This window comes from Podarcis erhardii (genome assembly GCF_964252035.2).
Source record: "Podarcis erhardii genome assembly, chromosome: 1".
Lineage (NCBI taxonomy): Eukaryota > Metazoa > Chordata > Lepidosauria > Squamata > Lacertidae > Podarcis > Podarcis erhardii.
The window spans coordinates 127,252,813-127,273,571 of NC_138497.1; the positions used below are offsets into that span (position 1 = coordinate 127,252,813).

The 20,759-nt window shown below is 42.0% G+C and overlaps 1 protein-coding gene across 2 annotated transcripts in view; it reads left to right on the plus strand.

Annotated features, from left to right (window-relative positions):
- PLCL1 (phospholipase C like 1 (inactive)) overlaps positions 1-20,759 on the plus strand; it is a 194,261-nt gene that overhangs the window by 163,998 nt on the left and 9,504 nt on the right. For both annotated transcript variants that reach the window (XM_081859528.1, XM_081859527.1), the window contains exon 5: positions 7,274-7,383. In XM_081859528.1, coding sequence (XP_081715654.1) covers positions 7,274-7,383 — 110 coding nt within the window. The remainder of the gene's footprint in view (positions 1-7,273; positions 7,384-20,759) is intronic.

The following is a 20,759-nucleotide window of genomic DNA, read 5'->3' on the forward strand; positions in this document are numbered from 1 at the left end:
ATTAGAAAGTATCATCAGCTTAATTAAATTGATTTTAGAATTAATCTAGTTAAAGCAGCACAAACCTCAGTAACAGTCTTGCTTACTTCGTTAAAACCTTGTTTAAACAGAGCTTATTCCATTTAGTAACTGGATTAATATTACTAAAGCAACTGAATGAGATGAAGCCCATATAACTAAGGCTTGAATTGGTTTAACTGCATTCAATATTTTTTCCACTGACGCAGCCGAATTAAGGTAATTGTGTTATTTTGCTACAGCCTATCTGCATTTAATTCTTTGCAGCTAGGTCCAAGGTCCTCTACTTGTACAAAAACATACAAACAAATAAATAAACATTTCTTTCTCTGAGAAGAACAATCACATTACTGTGCACAGGGGAATTGCCGGCAGCACAGCTAATTGGAGCTATACATCTTCATCATGATAATTCTGGTGCCTTTTCACCAGTGTGTTCTGTTTTACCAGATACAGTGGTACCTTGGGTTACATACGCTTCAGGTTACATACGCTTCAGGTTACACACTCCACTAACCCAGAAATAGTGCTTCAGGTTAAGAACTTTGCTTCAGGATAAGAACAGAAATTGTGCTCCGGTGGTGCGGCAGCAGCGGGAGGCTCCATTAGCTAAAGTGGTGCTTCAGGTTAAGAACAGCTTCAGGTTAAGAACGGACCTCCGGAACGAATTAAGTACTTAACCTGAGGTACCACTGTACACTGCATGTGCCTATGGATGCAAGCCAGAGTTGGTTGCCCTATTCACAGATGCTCATATTCCCTACCTGGAGCATGCCCATGGCAGCATACCTTTGCCTACCAGTTGCTGGGAATCTCAGGTGGGGAGGGTGCTGTTCTGTGAGAGCAGAGTGCTGGACTAGGTGGGCCTTTGGTCTGATCCAACATGGCTCAACTTATGGCAGAGGAAATACCGTATTTTTCCGTGTATAACACGCCCCCGTGTATAAGATGCCCCTGTTTTTGGGGAGACTCCAAATTAAGAAAATGGGGGGGGGATTGCCCAGAGTTGTTGAGCTTTTTTTGGGGGGGGGATTGCAGAAAATTGCTCACCCATCTGACACTCACATGCGTCACAAGAGCCACCTATTGTCTGTCCCCTCGATGGCAGAAGCTGCCAGTCATCAGCCCAATTGCCGCAGTGATATCCAATCAACACCAGCCCTTGCCACGGCCACCAATAACATGCCCAATAGTGGCTTATACACAGGAAAAATACGGTAACAAACAGGGGGTCTATAGGAGTACACATTGGACTGAGACCCATTTCCTCACACAGAGTGGTCCAACAGGTGCAGCCCTCTTATGAGGAACGTAACATATGAACTGATGGGCAGCCATAACTCCCTCGGCCGGATTATGTATTTACTTAATAAATTTGTTAGTCGCTTTATCATCCCAAGGCAACCCAAAGTGGCAGACAGGCAGGCAAAAAACTCCACTTGGTACATTAAAACCAAGGGGGGGGGTACATTAAAAACCTCCCACCCACTTCTAAAAGGCCACAGATAAAGGCCAAAAGTTTGGTTTTAGAGAAAGTTTTTTGCCTGGTGCCTAAAGATATATAATGACGATACCAGGCAAGCCTCCCTCAGAAGAGCATTCCACAAACGGGGCCACCGCAGAAAAGACCCTTTTTGTATTGCCACCCTCCACACCTCTTGTGGAAGGAGAACACGAAGAAGGGTCTCAGATGATTTTTGCAGAGTCTGGGTTGGTTCATATGGGGAGAGGCAGTGCTTGAGGTATTGATGTCCTGAGCCATTTAAAGCTTTATAGGTCAAAAGCAGCACTTTGAATTGGATCTGGAAACTAACTGGCATCCAGTGCAGTCAGCCATGGATTGGTGTTTTATGCTCAAACCATATTGCCCCGGCAAGCATCCTGGCCACTGAATTCTGCACCAGCTGCAGTTTCCGAGCCATCTTCAAAGGCAGCCCCCTGTTGCAATAATCATTTGTATGGGAGTGTGGTTTCGCCCACTGTGCTCACCTAAATTGCCCCAAGGAGCCTGCCTCTTCCATGCGGTAGTGGCCCAGATACAGCTTTGAGGTGCATGCTTTAGTGAGTATGAACCAGAACTAAATGTTAAGCTACTGCTCATGGTTAACAGTAAGCATCTCCGGGATATCCTTCCTCAAATTCCCTTTGGAATATTCTCAGGAGGAGTTGAGAAGAGGCTTGGAGAAACATTGCCTGCCGTGGTTTTGTTTGTTTGTTGTTTTTGCCACTGTTCCATTGCTACCTCTTTGACCATGTGGGATGTGGGTGGTGCTGTGGTCTAAACCACTGAGCCTCTTGGCTTGCCGATCAGAAGGTTGGTGGTTCGAATCCGCACAATGGGGTGAGCTCCTGTTGCTCTGTCCCAGCTCCTCCCTACCTAGCAGTTCAAAAGCACACCGGTGCAAGTAGATAAATAGGTACCACTGCGGCGGGAAGGTAAATGGCGTTTTCGTGCGGTCTGGTTTCTGTCACGGTGTCCCGTTGCGTCAGAAGCGGTTTAGTCATGCTGGCTACATGACCTGGAAAGCTATCTGTGGACAAATGCTGGCTCCCTTGGCCTGAAAGCGAGATGAGCGCCACAACCCCATAGTCACCTTTGGCTGGACTTAACCGTCCAGGGGTTCTTTACCTTTTTACCTTCATTGACCATGTGGAAACAGTATGATTCATGGATGCTTTGTTGCTATAATGAATTACTGTATTTTTCGCTCTATATGACGCACCAGACCAAAAGACACACCTAGTTTTTGGAAAAGGAAAACAGGAAAAAATATATTCTGAATCTCAGAAACCAGAACAGCAAGAGGGATCGCTGCGCAGTGAAAGCAGCAATCCCTCTTGCTGTTCTGGCTTCTGTGATAGCTGCGCAGCCTGCATTCGCTCCATAAGACGCACATTTCCCCTTACTTTTTAGGAGGGAAAAAGTGAGTCTTATAGAGCAAAAAATACGGTATATATTTCTCTAATATGCAAGGCTGCATGCTTCCTCTGGTATTTTTTTTTTTTTTTAATTTCTTATCCTGATTTTTTTTTTTTTTAAAAAAAATATTTTTATTAACAATTTTTTGTTTAAATCAGAATATCAATAAAACAATACAATATCACATCTCTTAACATAGATCTTTTCACTTCTTTGGACTCCCTCACATCTCCCGCTCCTGCGCTCCTGGTTATAGTTTTATTCAGCAAATTTATCCCCTTATTTTTAATCTTCATCGCTAATTTTCCAATGTTATATCTCAAATTTTAACTATCGTTTTGTTCAAATCTTAAAAAGTTTAGATATAACCCACATATTCCAAAATTTTTATCATTTCTTAAATTTATCTTATCTTCATAATTCACTTCCTTAAACTCAATGGTGCCCAGTTGTTTATACTCTAGCATCCTTCTTAACATTCATACAATTTACAATATTTTTGTAAATAAATCTTAAATTTCTTCCAGTCTTCTTCCACCGTCTCCTCTCCCAGGTCTCGGATTCTGCCGGTCATCTCAGCCAGTTCCATATAGTCTATCAGTTGCATCTGCCACTCTTCCAGTGTGGGTAGATCTTGTGTTTTCCAATGCCTGGCGACAAGTATCCGTGCTGCTGTTGTTGCATACATAAAAAATGTTCGATCCTTCTTTAACACATTCTGGCCGACCATGCCCAAAAGAAAGGCCTCTGGTTTCTTAGGGAAGGTATACTTAAATACCTTTTTCAACTCATTATATATCATTTCCCAGAAAGCCTTCACTCTAGGGCAGGTCCACCAGAGGTGAAAAAGTGTTCCTTCATTTTCCTTACACTTCCAACATTTGTTATCAGACAAGTGGTATATTTTTGCAAGTTTGACTGGGGTCAGATACCATCTATATATCATTTTCATAACATTTTCTTTCAAAGCATTACATGCAGTAAACTTCAGCCCAGTAGTCCACAACCTCTCCCAGTCTTCAAACATAATGTTATATCCAATGTCCTGTGCCCACTTTATCATAGCTGATTTGACCGTTTCATCTTGTGTATTCCACTTCAGCAGCAGGTTATACATTTTTGAAAGTACTTTAGTCTTAGGCTCTAACAATTCCGTCTCTAACTTTGATTTTTTCCACCTGGAATCCTAGCTTTTTATCAAGTTTAAAAACTTCTTTAATCTGAGCATAATGTAGCCAATCTCGCACTTTGTCTTTCATTTTCTCCTGACTCTGCAATTTCCAATTATCTCCATCTTTTTCTAATATTTCCCAATACTTCGGCCATTTGGCCTCCATATTGAGTCTTTTCCGGGCCTTAGCTTCCAATGGTGAAAGCCACCTTGGAGTTTTATTTTCCAATAAGGCTTTGTATTTTGTCCAGACATTAAACACTGCTTTTCTGACAATATGGTTCTTGAAATTCTTATTAATCTTAACCTTGTCATACCATAAATATGCATGCCAGCCAAACGCATTGTCAAAACCTTCCAAATCTAATACATCAGTGTCCTCGAGAAGCAGCCAATCTTTCAACCAGCAGAAAGCTGCTGATTCATAATACAGCCTTAAGTCTGGCAGGGCAAAGCCCCCTCTTTCTTTCGCGTCAGTTAATATCTTAAACTTAATTCTGGGCTTTTTGCCCTGCCAGACAAATCTAGAAATATCTCTCTGCCACTTCCGAAAGCACTCTGTTTTGTCCACAACTTGCAAAGTTTGAAACAAAAACAACATTTTTGGCAATACATTCATCTTAATAGCAGCAATTCGGCCTAACAAGGAAAGTTTCAGTCTTGTCCAACTTTCTAGATCTCTCTTAATTTCTGACCAGCATTTCTCATAGTTGTCCTTAAATAAACTCAAATTTTTTGCTGTTAAATTTACCCCTAGGTATTTTACTTTTTTAACCACATTCAACTCTGTCTCTTTCTGAAACCTTTCTGACTCTGTAACTGTCAAGTTTTTTTCCCAAAACCTTAGTTTTTTGCTTATTTAATTTAAATCCCGCCACCCGACCAAACTCTTGAATCAATTGTAATACTCTTTTTGTGCTAGATTCTGGCTCCTGTAAGGTCAAAACTAGGTCATCTGCAAAAGCTTTAAGTTTGTACTGTTTCACTCCGACCCGTATTCCTTCAACCAACCGGTCTCCTCTAATCATGTTCAAGAGCACCTCCAGGACAGAAATAAATAACAAAGGGGAGATAGGGCAGCCTTGTCGTGTTCCTTTTTCAATTTTAAGCTCTTCTGTCACCACATTGTTAACTATCAGTTTAGCCTTTTGTTCTGAATAGATTGCATCTATCCCATTTTCAAATCCCCGTCCCACTCCCATCCCTTCCAAATTTTTCTTCATAAATTTCCAGGAAATGTTGTCAAAGGCCTTCTCCGCATCTATAAAGATTAAGACAGCTTTAGTATTAATATTTGTTTGCAGAAGTTCCAAAATGTCAATAATATTCCTTGTATTAGCAAACAAATGTCTACCTGGGAGAAAGCCTGCCTGGTCCTTATGAATTACTTCATTCAGAACTTTTTAAAATCTATTTGCTAAAATATCCGCAAAGATTTTGTAATCCACATTTAAAAGGGAGATGGGACGGTAATTCTTAAGTTGTGTCTTTTCAGTTTCTGATTTAGGTATCAACGTGATGAAAGCCTCTTTCCACGTTTCCGGCGCCCTTTTCCCTTCCAAAATTTCGTTGCCTACCTCCATCAATGGTTGTATCAGATAGTCTTTCAATGTCTTATAGTACTTGGAGGTAAGGCCATCAGGTCCTGGGGATTTGCCCAATTGCATGTTCTGGATGGCTTGTTCAATCTCTTGTCTTGTTATTTTAGAGTTCAGGATTGATCTGTTATCTTGTGACAGTTTTGGTAGTCCATTCTTTTTCAAAAATTGTTCTATCTCAACCTCATCTTGTGGCCCTTGAGTGTACAGTTCTTTGAAGTATCTCTGGAAACACTTTCTAATCTCCTCGGGGTTCTGTATATTTCTTCCTTCAAACTCTAAATTTGTAACTATATTCATTTTTTGTCTCTTCTTCAACTGCCAAGCTAGCAGTTTCCCACATTTATTCGCCGATTCAAATGTTCTTTGTTTCATTAATTTAACTTTCCACTCTATTTCCTGATTTATCAATTTAGAATATTGCGCTTGATAAAGTTTAATTTCTCTCAGAATCGGCTGTGACTTCGGTTTTATCCTTAATTTCTTCTCACATTCTTTAATTTTCTCCAAAATTCTATCTTTTTTCTCATTTTGTATCCTTTTCTTTACCGCATTCTGCTGTATCAAGAACCCCCTCATCACCGCCTTACTTGCGTCCCAGATGGTTCTTTTTTCCACCGTAGTGTTCAAATTTATCTCGAAATAGTCTTTCAAAGCTTTTTGGGCCTTCTTAATGATCTCCTGATCTCGAAACAAATTGTCATTCATCCTCCATCTGAAGGAGCCGGTTGGTAGTAATCTCATATCCATCTTTACTGCATTATGGTCGGAGCAGGTCTTTGGGCAGATTTCCACTTTTTTAATCTTAGGTGCCAGACCTCTAGATATCCATATTTGGTCGATTCTTGTCCATGTCAGTTGGGCTTCAGAAAAGAATGTTCCTTCTCTTCCCAAGGGGTTCTTTGTCCTCCAAATATCAATCAAGTCCATATTGTCAGTTAGTTCAAAAAAGGTCTTTGGTAGTCTGCCATCCTTTGTTACATTTTGACTTTGTGACTTATCCATGTTGGTTGATACGACCCCATTCATATCTCCCATCATGATGATGTTATCATAGTCCAGATAATCCAGCATGCTCTCATGCAGCTTCTTGTAAAATTCCGATTTCCCCTCATTTGGTGCATAAATTCCTAATATCAAAAGCTTCTCTCCTTGGTGTTGTATCTCAATTGCCAAAATTCTTCCTTGCTCAGCTTTAAATAAAAATTTTGGTGACAGGCTCTCCTTTGCATGCTTCCTCTGGTAAGAGCTCCATTGAATGCAGTGGAAATTGCTTCTGAGTAAATATGCATAGGACTGCATAACCATCTCTGTTTCGACACGCAGCCTGGGGAAAATGTCTTGATTACATCTTCCCTGAACTTTGACCAACTTTGCTGACTGGGTCTGGTGAGAGTTGTAGCCCCAAACATCTGGATGGCATGAGGAGGATGGTGTACATATACTGTGTATATAAATCCTCGTGGGGCACAGTGGACCCATAAATGTGGGTTGTTGTTGTTTAAATATGTAACTGCATTTCCCTCAATGTCTTGTTCTTTGTTCATGTGCCAAATATATTGTTAGGAATGGAACTGCATGAAGAGCTTCATGACCTGGGAACAAAGGAAGGCTTGAAAGGAAGGAAGCTCAGCAAAGCCATTGAGAGTTTTGCATGGGATATCACTGTGTTAAAGGTAAGTACAAAAGTGACACATTTCCTTCTCTAGAGAATCTAGGTCTGAAACTTCTGCTTACATCTAACAGGAAACGAATATTGAATATTAACATGATGGCAGGAAAATGCTGATGTATGACAATCATAAAGAAGAGGAGCATTTCATTACATTAAGAGATTAAAGCAATCCTTAGTCAAATAAAATTTAATAAGATTGGTTGTAAGCATTTTATAGTCTGTGGAGTTCTTTGGTTTTTCTTTGGCTTCAGGGGACAGCCAAAAGTAGATTTGTCCTTTCTGTGAGACAGAATTTATTCCAGTTGCTGGGGATTGCTGGTAGGCAGACTGCTGTTGTGTTCATGTCCTGATTACAAGCTTTCCTTAGGCTGGACTAGATGGGCCATTGGACTGAACCAGCTGGCTAATTTTATGTTCTTAAAATGACTACAGGTTATATCCAAAGTAGCACTGTCATGGTCCTTTTGGCATAAGGTTTTCTACTAGCACAGTGTGACTTGTCGTTGCTCATCGAAAGAGTGCATGTTTTGCATGAAGAAAAGGTCCAGACTAAGGCTTTGTCCCTAAGCACATTTACCTGATAATAAAACCAATTGAAAACCAGTGGGACTTACTTTTGAGTTGACATGACTAGGATTGTCCTGTAAGTTAGTTGTACTTTTGCTCTATTAAAGCCCAGTAGGGCTTAAGTTAGTCTCATGGTTCCATTAGTTTCAGTTGGATTAAATCTTGAGTAACTTAATCTAGATTCAGAGCATCATATTTAATTCTAGGTGTCTCCCAGTTAGAAATGTTCTCTGGGAGCAGGATTTGGAAAGATCTGTGCTTGTGAGAGCTGCTGTCAGTTGGTGTATAAGCCAACTTGGTTTCATTCAACATAAGGCGGTGTTGTATAAATGCCAGAGCATATTAAAATAATTTGATTAAGATTTTTAAAAACAACAACAACAAAGTAGCATTTTATTTCCAGAAATCTAGTGATAGATTTGGAAGTGAGTTGGGAACATAAAGTGTGTAGGCTGTCTTGTGGAAATGCCAACAAAGGGGATCTGAACATAGGGATGGATGCATCTGCCAATTTTGCTTTCTCTTGGTTTTTCATTTTTTCCAATCTTCACCAATTTCCTCATCGGTTTGCAGTTAACGCCCCCTCCCTAAAATAACCGTCCGCAAGAAAATTCAGCATTTGAATCCACATTTATCCTAATGTACATATACTTGTATGCAATTTTGCAAAATATACATTTTTGCAAGCTGTTTCCCCTAATATAATGCCTATTTGCATGCTATTATACATTTTTGGTTGGAGAACTACATCGCAACATTCAGGGAAATTTCAATTCGAAAAGCTGTTGCATTTCGGTTTCCGTATTGTTTTGTGATGTTTGACTAAGGAAGATTCCTTTAAAATGTGAACCAAACTAGACTCTCTCCCTCCCATCCCTATTTGAGGGTGCAAATGAATGTGGGGGTATCTTCTTATTCAGACTTAAATTCAGTTTAGCTAATAAGATTAATACACTGAATGATCTGGCCACATTCCACCATGTGGGAGATGTCAGATTCTAGGTAATCTCTACTGAGCACCAGGAACTGTTGACTCCACAGATAACAAATGTCTTCACTCATTGCAGGAGGCATCTTATTGTTCAGTCCTAACTCATTATTTCATGAATTGCTTAAAGAACCATGCCTCTGCCCATATCGGCAGCCAGTTGTATCTTTTCTGTAGTGTTCCCTGAGCAAGATAAAGGTTTGCGAGATAGAAAGGTTGAATTTTGAAACTGTAGGATAAATAGAAGAAATTGCAAACTAGTCCCTGGTTCAACAATTAATGTTTCAACTTTAATATGGAACTAGAAAAATTGAAGCAAGGCAAAAAGAACTATCTAGTTCTATGAACCAGGAAAGTATGGGCAGCTTCTAGTTCTAAACGAATGGCAAGCAGAGATGGAGAGTATAGGACAAGCTATTCTATGGACAACCATTTTAGAGAAAGGATATATCCAATAGTTAATTTTTATTTTTTATTTTTAAAAAAGTTTCTCCCCTCTCTCAACAAGCCCATGTACTGTAGATGATTAGGATTGCATTCTAATACCCTGTGAACACAATTCTGCTGATAAAAAGAATGTGCAGTGTGAAGAAATGCTTTACAGTGGTGCCCCGCAAGACGAACGCCTCGCAAGACGGAAAACCCGCTAGACGAAAGGGTTTTCCGTTTTGGAGGCGCTTCGCAAAACGAATTTCCCTATGGGCTTGCTTCACAAGACAAAATGTCTTGCGAGTTCCTGCGGGTTTTCCCCCCTTTCCCCCCCTTTTCCTAAGCCGCTAAGCCGCTTATCAGCTGATCCGCTAAAAGCCGCTAAACCGCTAATAGCGCTAATCCGCTAAGCTGTCAATGGGCTTGCTTCACAAGACGAAAAAACCGCTATACGAAGAGCCTCACGGAATGGATTAATTTCGTCTTGCGAGGCACCACTGTATTTTGTCCGTCCTGAATCTATCAATGTCCAGCTTCATTGGAAGTCCCCGAGTTCTAGGGTTATGAGAGAGGGAGAAATACAATACCCTTTTTGAGGTCAGGTGACTCAAACTGTCCACAGCATGGGTAGGCAACTAAGGCCCGGGGGCCGGATCCGGCCCAATCGCCTTCTAAATCCGGCCCGCAGACGCTCCTGGAATCAGCGTGTTTTTACAGATGTAGAATGTGCCCTTTTATTTAAAATGCATCTCTGGGTTAATTGTGGGGCACAGGAATTCGTTCATTATTTTTTTCAAACTATAGTCCGGCCCCCAACAAGGTCTGATGGACAGTGGACCCTGCTGGAAAAGTTTGCTGACCCCTGGTCCACAGTATTCCAAGTGTAACTTGCACCATGTTGTTGTTTAGTCGTTTAGTCGTGTCCGACTCTTCGTGACCCCATGGACCAGAGCACGCCAGGCACTCCTGTCTTCCACTGCCTCCCGCAGTTTAGTCAAAATCAAGCTAGTAGCTTCGAGAACACTGTCCCACCATCTCGTTCTCTGTCGTCCCCTTCTCCTTGTGCCCTCCATCTTTCCCAACATCAGGGTCTTTTCCAGGGAGTCTTCTCTTCTCACGAGGTAACGAAAGTATTGGAGCCTCAGCTTCAGGATCTGTCCTTCCAGTGAGCACTCAGGGCTGATTTCCTTCAGAATGGATAGGTTTGATCTTCTTGCAGTCCATGGGACTCTCAAGAGTCTCCTCCAGCACCAGAATTCAAAAGCATCAATTCTTTGGCAATCAGCCTTCTTTATGGTCCAGCTCTCACTTCCATACATCACTACTGGGAAAACCATAGCTTTAACTATACGGACCCTTGTTGGCAAGGTGATGTCTCTGCACCATAGATTTGTATAATGGCATTATGTCACTGGCAGTTTTATTTTCAATTGTTTCCTAATGCTGCTGTCAGGGAACTGCCATCAGTGCCGGAGGGAGAGAGCAAGCTCCAGAGGGATTCCGGAGAGCGTCCCGGGATGGGGAGAGGCAGCCCATCTTCTGGGGAAGAGAATCAGCGTAGCACCAGTGGAGAAGGGGGGCAGATGGGGGAATCGGCGAGGCGGTCCCATGACTCCTTGCCGGGGACCAGCGGGGAGAGTAAGGGTCCTCCGCTGCCTACGCCCTCCTTGCGCAGAAGGCTTTTGCGCAGGGAGAGTAGGAGGAGACTAGGCGTCAAAGAGCTTCTTTGCTGGAAGAAGTTTAAGAAACGCCCACTGACGGATTCTGCCAGCGATTGAGACAGCCACGGGTGGCTGTCCGGAAAGAAAAGGTTCACTCAGGCAACCCAGCCAGGTGTTGGCACCGGCTTACACACGAGCAACCCCTAGAACCATTACAGCTGCCCAGCACGCATGGCATGCATTGTCTTTTTCACAGCTGCCATATACTATTGAGCTATCCATTGCGACCACAAGGTCAGGTTGCTGCCAATTCAGACCACCTGAGCGTAGATGTGAAATCAGGGTTTATTTGCCCAGTGTGCATACCTTTACACTTGATTGCATTGACTTATATAGAAACCAGCTCTGTGGTATTGAAACAAGCAGATTACTTACAAACTCTTTTATTATTGCTCTCTGTCATTCCTGGCAGAGCAGGGTTGTGGCACCCAAACATCCACCTTCGGCAGTGATACTCCAATGGAGCAAAACACAGCTCACTGCGGAGATAAAAACTAGGATGTGTTTGTTTTCTTCATTTCGGAAATATTCCAGAACCGCAGTGAGTTATCTGTTCCCCCGTCTTCATTTACACTATAGTTAGCTTCTCTCTGAAGTGCAATTTTTTTCTTTCTTTTAGGCAAAAAAAGGCCACAACTGGCAATGTTATTTGAATTATTCATAAGCAGACAGATCCTAATGAAGAGCTCATTTCATACAAGCAGAAGGCTTTGCTGGTCCCTGTACTGTAATAAACTAAATTTTACAATAATAATCCAGAAGCCACCAGACCATATTAAATATGTTTATATCCGCCCCCCCCATTCCATGGATGATTTAGATCTAGTGGTTTTTGACATAGGGAGGTGAACATGGATGACTGATAGTGTCTTGACCCTAGGGAATAGTCCCACTGCCTCTCCTGCCCGTGCCCCTCTGTCCCCAACACTGATGTTTTGCCTGAGGCCAATTAGGCTAGGCCAGATTCTGGCCGTGGATTTTAAATGGTCTCTTTTAAAGATTTGTAAAACCAAGTCAATTGTTATTAGATTTGTAGAGCCCTATTGTAGCCTTGTTTTCTGCTGACGCGCTTTATCAACGCCCCCATGAGAGTTGCTTTTTGCTTGTTGACAGCACTAGGTTTTGCATTTCTTATACGAGGCTAAAAATAGATATTTTCCTGCATGATCCTATTCATGTACAAGACAGTGTTCTTAATGGGCTTTGACTTGATTGTTATTTAGCAATGGAAACTTCTTAGTGAACTCTACCATAATTTTAGGGTAGCATCATTGTAATCCCAATCTTTCCCAGGTGGTAGTTAATCAACCCACTTTCCCCATGTCTCCTGGCTGCCAGCTTTTGTGCTGGAAAACAGCCACCCCAGGGGATGATGTAGTAAGTGTTGTCAAGCAAGTAGGATCTGCTTCCAGTTGTTTCAAAGAATGCGAGACCTTCAGGTCAGTGGTTCTTTTTATTTAGTGCTTTGTTTCCAAGCATTTCACAAGAGGAATATCTCCTCCCCACTCAATTTTCCAAAGCATTTTCTTTAAGCATCAATTTTATCATTAAGTTGTAAACTGAATCCTTTTTTTTTTTTTTTTTTTTTTGCAGAAATCTTTACTTCTTTGTAATAAATACCTACTTGTTTTGCAGAACCCTGCTTTAGAAAGTAGGTAGCTTTGGTCATAGACATTGAGAGTTGTGATATTTGGAAATAAGATGATTGCATGATTCATTATACCAGTGATAAGAAAACTCTGGCTGGTGGGCCTAACTAGACCTTACAGACTTTGGAATTTGACCCAACAGGCTATTTTGGGCAAACCACAGCCACCTGTATGACAAATTGAGGTTGCACAATTAAAGTTGATTTGGAGTTCTTGTGCAACAAGGCTGCATCCAAAAAATTGACTTTTTATGATAACGAATGTGACAGGCAAATGCACTTGAAAGTACCGGATAACATTTGCTGCATACAAAGTCATCTAATCTCTCTGCAAACAAATCAGAATAGAGTGCTCAATAAACAGGTCATCTACAAGTGACCTCAAGTTCATTCCCCTCTTACTGGGTGACCTTGGGCCAGTCACCAAAATCTATCAAACCTATCTCATTAGGATTTTTCTGAGGACAAAATGAAGTTTTACCTTGAGCTCCTTGGAGGAAATATTGGATGTAAATCTAGCAAATAAAACAAAATAAAGAAAAATTGATGCTAGGTAAACAACAACAGTAGCAGTTACATTTCATTTGCCCTGGCAATAAATAGTAATAATTATTATTTTATAAAACATTTAGGAAACACCTGAAGGCAGCCCAGTATAGGGAAGCTTTTTAAGGTTTAATGTTTTACTGTGTTTTTATATATTCTTGAAGCCGCTTAGAGTGGCTGGGGCAACCCAGTCAGATGAGTGGGATACAAATAACAAATTATTATTGTTATTATTTTAAACTCCATGTTTTCACAGGTTGCTTGTTTTCTGCTTTTAGAATTTTAACTAGACTTTTTTTTATTTGCAGCTGTGCTTTTTTTCTAGTGCTTTCCTCCTCTGTTGTCGGTATGATATATGTATTTGTCACTTTCACACTTAACCCTTTTAGACGTACACACTTAAACTATATTGGGCGTACTCTTAAACATGAAATGTGTGTGACCCTTAGGTTGTGCTCTTGGAAGCAAATTGCTCTTGAGATCCATAGGAGATAACTTCCAAGTTAAATGGGTTAAGGATTGGAATATAGGCAACATCTGTCTCAGAATCAGTTGCACTGTTGACTTTCCGGCGGTAACAAGGATTTATGTTAGCCATTAATTTCAGTAGCTATGACTTTGTACACAGAACACGAGCAGAGCTGTTGAGTGTAAAAGGAATACTGTTTACATAGAAAGTTCTCAAAGGGGTGCTTCAGATTATTTAATCTCCTAGTGGAAAATGAGGCAGCTGCAGCCTTCTTGATAGAAGAGGACTGCTTCCCTAAGAGCATGGGGCTGTCGTTTTTATACTTCCAGTCCTCTTGAATATACTACCTGTATAACTTGGGAGTACATCCCGCACATGGTTGTCCCTCTATTTGAAATGATGACATTTTTAACTAGGGCATGAACATCAAAGCTTTGCTCCTGCAGAGCACTAATTAAAGGAAGCAAGGCAAGGTGGCAGAAAGGAATGCTGTTCATTTACATCAGTTTAAAGGGTACAGTTGGCAAAGAAAAGCCTGCACAATCCAGGCTGCAAATATATAACTTTAAAGTATGTGGGAAGTTCCTGGTGAAATCTCAGAATATGATGACCAGTATTATGCGGGGCACTAGTGAGTAAGCTCCTTCACCCATCAACATGACTGGCAAGGTAAATGGTGCAGAATGGACAGTCATACGGATTTGCCCAAATTGCATCATTTATATATTCGAGAAAATACTTTTTAAAAAAGTATTGTGATTTCTTCCTGAACGTGGAGTAGATGTAACTTTGATGAACAATATTTGATAACACTTCCAAGGTGCATGAGCAGTGAAGAGTAAGAAACTGTTCTTTGTTAGATGCGCCTAATGCAGGGGCCAGCACTCATCGCGCAGAGGGCGGGGGAGCGTGTGCCCATACGCGTGCACACACGCTATTTCCGGCGCACCTCCGGGTCAGAGGCACACCAGAAATAACTTGTGCGCATGTGCACGGGCCTCCTCCAACCCTGATGTGCACAGGAAATAATGCTTGCGCATGCAGAAATAATGCCTGTGCATGCACACAAGCTACTTCCAGTGCTCCTCCGACCGGGAAGTGGGCAGCCGCACAGCACAGTGGCGATAAGAGTGGGCGGCAGCAGCTGGCGGTGGCAGTGGCGGTGGGGGTTGTTGCGGGCCGGATAAACGAGTCCTTTGGGCCTTATCCGGCCCGCGGGACTTAGTTTGGGGACCCCTGGCCTAATGTTATTTCAGCCCCTTCTAAACATGAAAAGCCACCTCTCGAGGAGCAAAGAGAATAGGAGCGCCAGTGGGGTGTGTGTATGCACAATCCATTTCCCAATCTAAATTACCTACCTGGTGGCTCCTGAACTGCAGGGGAGTCCAAATGTGCATTTGCCAGTACAGTCGTACCTTGGTTCTCGAACGTAATCCATTCCCGAAGCCCGTTTGACTTCCGAAAACGTTCGCAATCCAAGGCGCGGCTTCCAATTGGCTGCAGGAGCTTCCTGCACTCAATCGGAAGCCATGGAAGCCGCAGAGGACATCTGGCTTCCAAAAATGGTTTGCAAACTGGAACACTCACTTCCGGATTTGTGGCGTTCGGGAGCCAAAATGTTCAAGAACTAAGCTGTTCAAAAACCAAGTTGCAACTGTACTGTATCTCAAAGTCCAGAGGTGGAGTGATTTGGAACAAGGAAACAGCAGGCATGGAATTCTTGAAGCCCCTACCCGCAACATATGATCTTCCGTATCAGGTTACTCCTCCAAAGGCAGCTTTTCCTGTTTAAAAGGGTTGCCAAGGTAATGTTATCCGAATCTGTCCCTTTTTGTACAGCTTTATCTTTACAGTATATTTGTGGTCATTTGGCGCTTATAAATATCCTGTTGTCCATTAGTAATGGTCTTATCTCTGAAGAGTTGGGTTTAATCACACAGATGTATTATTGCAAAAACACGTAATGCAATTTTAAATTTCATGATTATTTGCCTTAAAAGCTAAAAATACTTCTCTGGGAGTACTGGTTTTATCTTTTCATCTCTGATGGTCCTTCTTTTCTCCAGTTAGAAATGAAATTAACTTAACATGAATTACTGTACTTTTAAATAGATCCTTTTTTAAAAAAAGCAATGGATGTTCTGAGATCCCATGCTAGCATAAACAGTACTGAATAAACAAATGTATTTTTATGCTGGCGTGGCTTCCTGAGCAGGCCTTAAAAACAAGAGCCATCATGCTGCCCCAATAAAATAACATCTTGGGTTTAAATAAAATCAATACTACTATATTGTGTTCAATTGATGGGAGACTTCCTTCTTTGTGCAAGGACCCTTTCTCCGGAAATCATTTGACAGCCTGGAAATCATTTCACGTGAATGTAGTAGGTAGGTTGTAGGTAAGTAGGTAAAGTGGCAAAATGTTCCTGGACTGTATTAGGAATATTTGGCAGATGGGAATCGAGTTGTCACGTGACTGAATAATGCCCATGTAAAACAAAATTATGTGCACAACAAAATTACGTGCCCTTAGAAAACGCGGGTGGCTAGGGACGCGGGTGGCACTGTGGGTAAAAGCCTAAGAGCCTAGGGCTTGCTGATCGAAAGGTCGGCGGTTCGAATTCCCGCGGCGGGGTGCGCTCCCGCTGCTCGGTCCCAGCGCCTGCCAACCTAGCAGTTCGAAAGCACCCCCGGGTGCAAGTAGATAAATAGGGACCGCTTACTGGTGGGAAGGTAAACGGTGTTTCCGTGTGCTGCGCTGGCTCGCCAGATTGCAGCTTGTCACGCTGGCCACGTGACCTGGAAGTGTCTCCGGACAGCGCTGGCCCCCGGCCTCTTGAGTGAGATGGGCACACCAACCCCAGAGTCTGTCAAGACTGGCCCGTATGGGCAGGGGTACCTTTACCTTTACCTATCTCAGGAAGACAGCTGGGCTGGAACATTTCTTCCCAATTACAAGCTTTCCATGTCCAGGAGCTTTTTGTATCACCAAGCATTTGGTAATAAGACAGATGGGATATAAACCTTGTAAATAAGTAAGATTCTCCCATCTGTAGTGGTAGAGTCCTGTAGAGGTTTTGCTACCTCCACTCTGCTGTTTGTATAAACTTGACTTTAGTTTCCTGCATATGAAAGTGGACTGTGTTCACAAAACTGCTATGACTGACTGCTTGATGTATTCTAGACTCCCCACCGCCCTGAAATCACTGGTCTAGTCCAGCCTCTTTTGTACTGGCTAAAACAAGGTGCTTTCAGGCATTTCTTTGTGAAGCCCTAGAGCTAGACCATAAAGAAGGCTGATCGCTGAAGAATTGATGCTTTTGAATTCTGGTGCTGGAGGAGACTCTTGAGAGTCCCATGGACTGCAAGAAGATCAAACCTATCCATTCTTAACGAAATCAGCCCTGAGTGCTCATTGGAAGGACAGATCCTGAAGCTGAGGCTCTAATACTTTGGCCACCTCATGAGAAGAGAAGACTCCCTGGAAAAGACCCTGATGTTGGGAAAGATGGAGGGCACAAGGAGAAGGGGACGACAGAGGACGAGATGGTGGGACAGTGTTCTCAAAGCTACCAGCATGAGTTTGACCAAACTGCGGGAGGCAGTGGAAGACAGGAGTGCCTGGCGTGCTCTGGTCCATGGGGTCACAAAGAGTCGGACACGACTAAACAACAACAACAAGATAATGCAACCACAATACTTCATCTCCTGACAATCACTTGAATCTATCTTCAAACATAACATAGGAATGTCCTGATGTTTACTGATACAACCAAAAGAGATCTCCCATGCTTGACCTCCCAAGAACTGTATGTTGAGCTGTTTGCTGCATGAGAATTGCTTTGCGCCAAGAAGGAAATGTCCCTGTAATTGGGTTAGATATCACGAGTACTCACTTCAAAGTCATAGCAGTCACTTTAGAAGTGTAGAGAAGGAAAGCTTCCTAACTGTTTACCCAACAAGGAGAAAACATAAAAGAGTGTGATACTGCAGCGTGTATTACCAGATTGGCCAGGACCGTACAAGATTTGCCTGGATTCCACAGGTATCAAACAACTTTCCCGCTGCCCATACCAACCTATATCTTCACTGTGCAGGGATAATTTTTCATCTTTGAGCCTTGATGCTGGACAAAACCTTTATTTTTGTTTGCTTCTTATTGCTTCCTGACCATTTGGGATGCTTAGCTGTGGCATGTGAGTGGCAGGTGGGGATTGGGAGAGCCTCTAGTTTACACGGATAAAACAAAAGCCTTGTAATATTGTATTGAATTCGGATGGCTCAAAACCAAAGAGCAGCTGTTTTACTGCTGCTGTTTCTCCAGCTACAGTGAGACTGACAGCCTTTATGAGCTCTTAAGGTAGAAGGTGTTGAAGTGGATTTGTACCAGAGCTGTCAGAGTCGCTAAACTGATCAAAGGATTACAGTGCTCTCGATAAAAAGGAGGCTTTACAGTAAAAACAATGCTAGAAAACACCAGTCATTTGAATTTGTATCCTTGACAGCTTACAGCTCGCTTTAAATAGGTCAAGTGAACCAGAGAATGTCAAGAAGAGCATAGAGCAGTAAAGCCTCTGTTCATTCCTCCTACTAATAGTTTTTGTTTTGCTTTGCTTTTTAAAGAAGCGCTGCTTGCCCAAACTTCACAGAGAGGCAATCCCTGAAGGCTTCGATTTATTTTTAGACAACAATAGGAAAAAGGTGACAACTCCTACGTCAGATGTGCTATGAGAGAGTCATCTGAGTGTATAACAGAGAAGCATCAGATACACTGATCCCAGGAGGGGCTGGCGCAGAATCGCAGGCTAGGCTGTCATATTCTCATCTTTAGGTTCACCGTGCAATTCTCTGGTGAGAACAGAGATAGTTGTTTCTGGATTCACATTATTGGATGGATAAAACCTTGAAAGTTGTGTATACAGGCACAAGAGCAGGCATCTTTCAAGTCTCTTTCTGTCTAAGGCAGCCTTTCTCAATCCGGTGCCCTTCAGGTTATTATGGACTACAACTTCCAGTATACATGGCCACTAGCCCAACTGCCTGGGGGTGATGGGACTTGAAGGCCAAAATATTTGGTGGTACCAGATTGAAGAAGGGACAAGGTTTGTTCCAGAATGAGAAAAGAGAGGCAGACAAAAAAAACAAACTCCTTTGCATTTCACACCATCTTTTCCCCCTATGTTTTGCATGTTACACCTGTGGGAATCTGGGTAACATCAAGGAGTTGAGGTCAATCCCAGCTTCTAGATGAATGTGGTATATGCTGCTGTTAGTGATCTCAACGCTCTGAGTGCTGTCTTTGTGTAGCCAAAATGGCACCATCCATGATAAGAGGGGAGGTATCAGCAGACTCAGAGTTCCTCTGAGGTTTGGAGAAGTACAAAAAACATTGTAGGCATTGAATGCAGCGTCAGGATTGGCAAAAGGAACAGGTGTGATGAAATAGCATGGAGCACCTGGAATCCCAAAGTACCACATCATTATCTTGCAGACCCCACTGGTACCTGTATAATATATGTTCTTGTTATCGTCACATTTCACATTTAAAACCTCTGTCAGTATTTAGCTAAAATAATCTGCAAATTGAACCTTAGTTAAAGTTTTGTGCCTTGCTGATGTGGTTATATCAGCTTTTCTATGTTGTTGTAATGATGAACTTGGAAAGGACTATATTAGAGAAACAGCAGGATTCAGTTATTGAGTCCAGTGGAGATCTTGAGGATTAAGACATATTGTAGACATCAAATTCACTTCTACTTTTCTCGAGAAACAGATATTCCAATATCACAATTTTTGAGGTACAGATTGTCATTTTTAGTTACATTTGACAGGCTAATACACAATAATTTAGCTTGCATAACAAGGTGATGGGGAAAAAAATATCATTTGCATTTAAGCCAGTTCTCATTTTGGCTGTAAAAATCTTGCTTGACATAGCAAAACAAGAATCTTGCACTGTACCACTGATCTCTAAGAACTCACCTTAGGTTCTGGCACAGAATTTTGTTTAAAGCACAGTGGCATAATATAGCACGATGTTTTAATTGGCTTTTATTACTGAGGTCCAAAATCTTTGGCGGTCATCCAAGCCATCTTACATTACTCTGAAGTGAGAATAAATTGGTAGGAGGTTGTTGTTGATGGCTGCTCTGAATTTTGGCTAATAAGTCAAACTAGGAGAAGCTAAATATTAGCTAGGTAGAGGTTGGGTGGTTAACTGTCCACTTTTAAGATACGGAGCTAAGGTTCTATCCAGTGATACCTTTGGACTAATGGAACATCCTTCTATTCATGTAAGGTGTTGCATCCAATATTTGATGATTATTTAATGCAGTTCTATGCACCATATTCCACGAGCTCCTGCAGGGTCTTCCAACATTTTGGAGCAACCTTTAGTCTAGCTTGATGATTTCTACATGTTAATACCAAAACTTTCCATTTCATTTATCTTTTTTTAAAAAAAAATATATACAGGCTGAGGACTTATCTTCTCTAGGCTTATATTTCTGATTTTACCCCCACCATCTATGAGGTATCTGGTCATTTGGATTTGTTTGTTTGTGTACCAAAATTGTGACCAAAATTTTGCCTTGGTGATACATACATCCCGTTTGGGATGTATCTTTCATTGGCTGCTCTGTGACTTTGAGATATTCGGTGATTATCTTCCCATAGGGACGCGGGTGGCGCTGTGGTCTAAACCACTGAACCTCTTGGGCTTGCCAATCAGAAGGTCAGCGGTTCAAATCCCTGTGACGGGGTGAGCTCCCATTGCTCTGTCCCAAGATGTTTTTAGACTGCCTTCTTCCAACATCTGGAAAAAGAAGCTGAGATACACCATGTCTTAATTAACTGAAGGTGTTGCAGCAGGCAAGACAGCTGCGCGCTCTCTCTCTGCCTCTTCAGTTGCTCAGATTTTGCCTTGGGCCTTGAAACAGCCAGTTAGCAGTACAGCGAATTCTCTCCAGACTATTATGGAATTAGCCAAACTAATCTTCTCTGCTTTAATA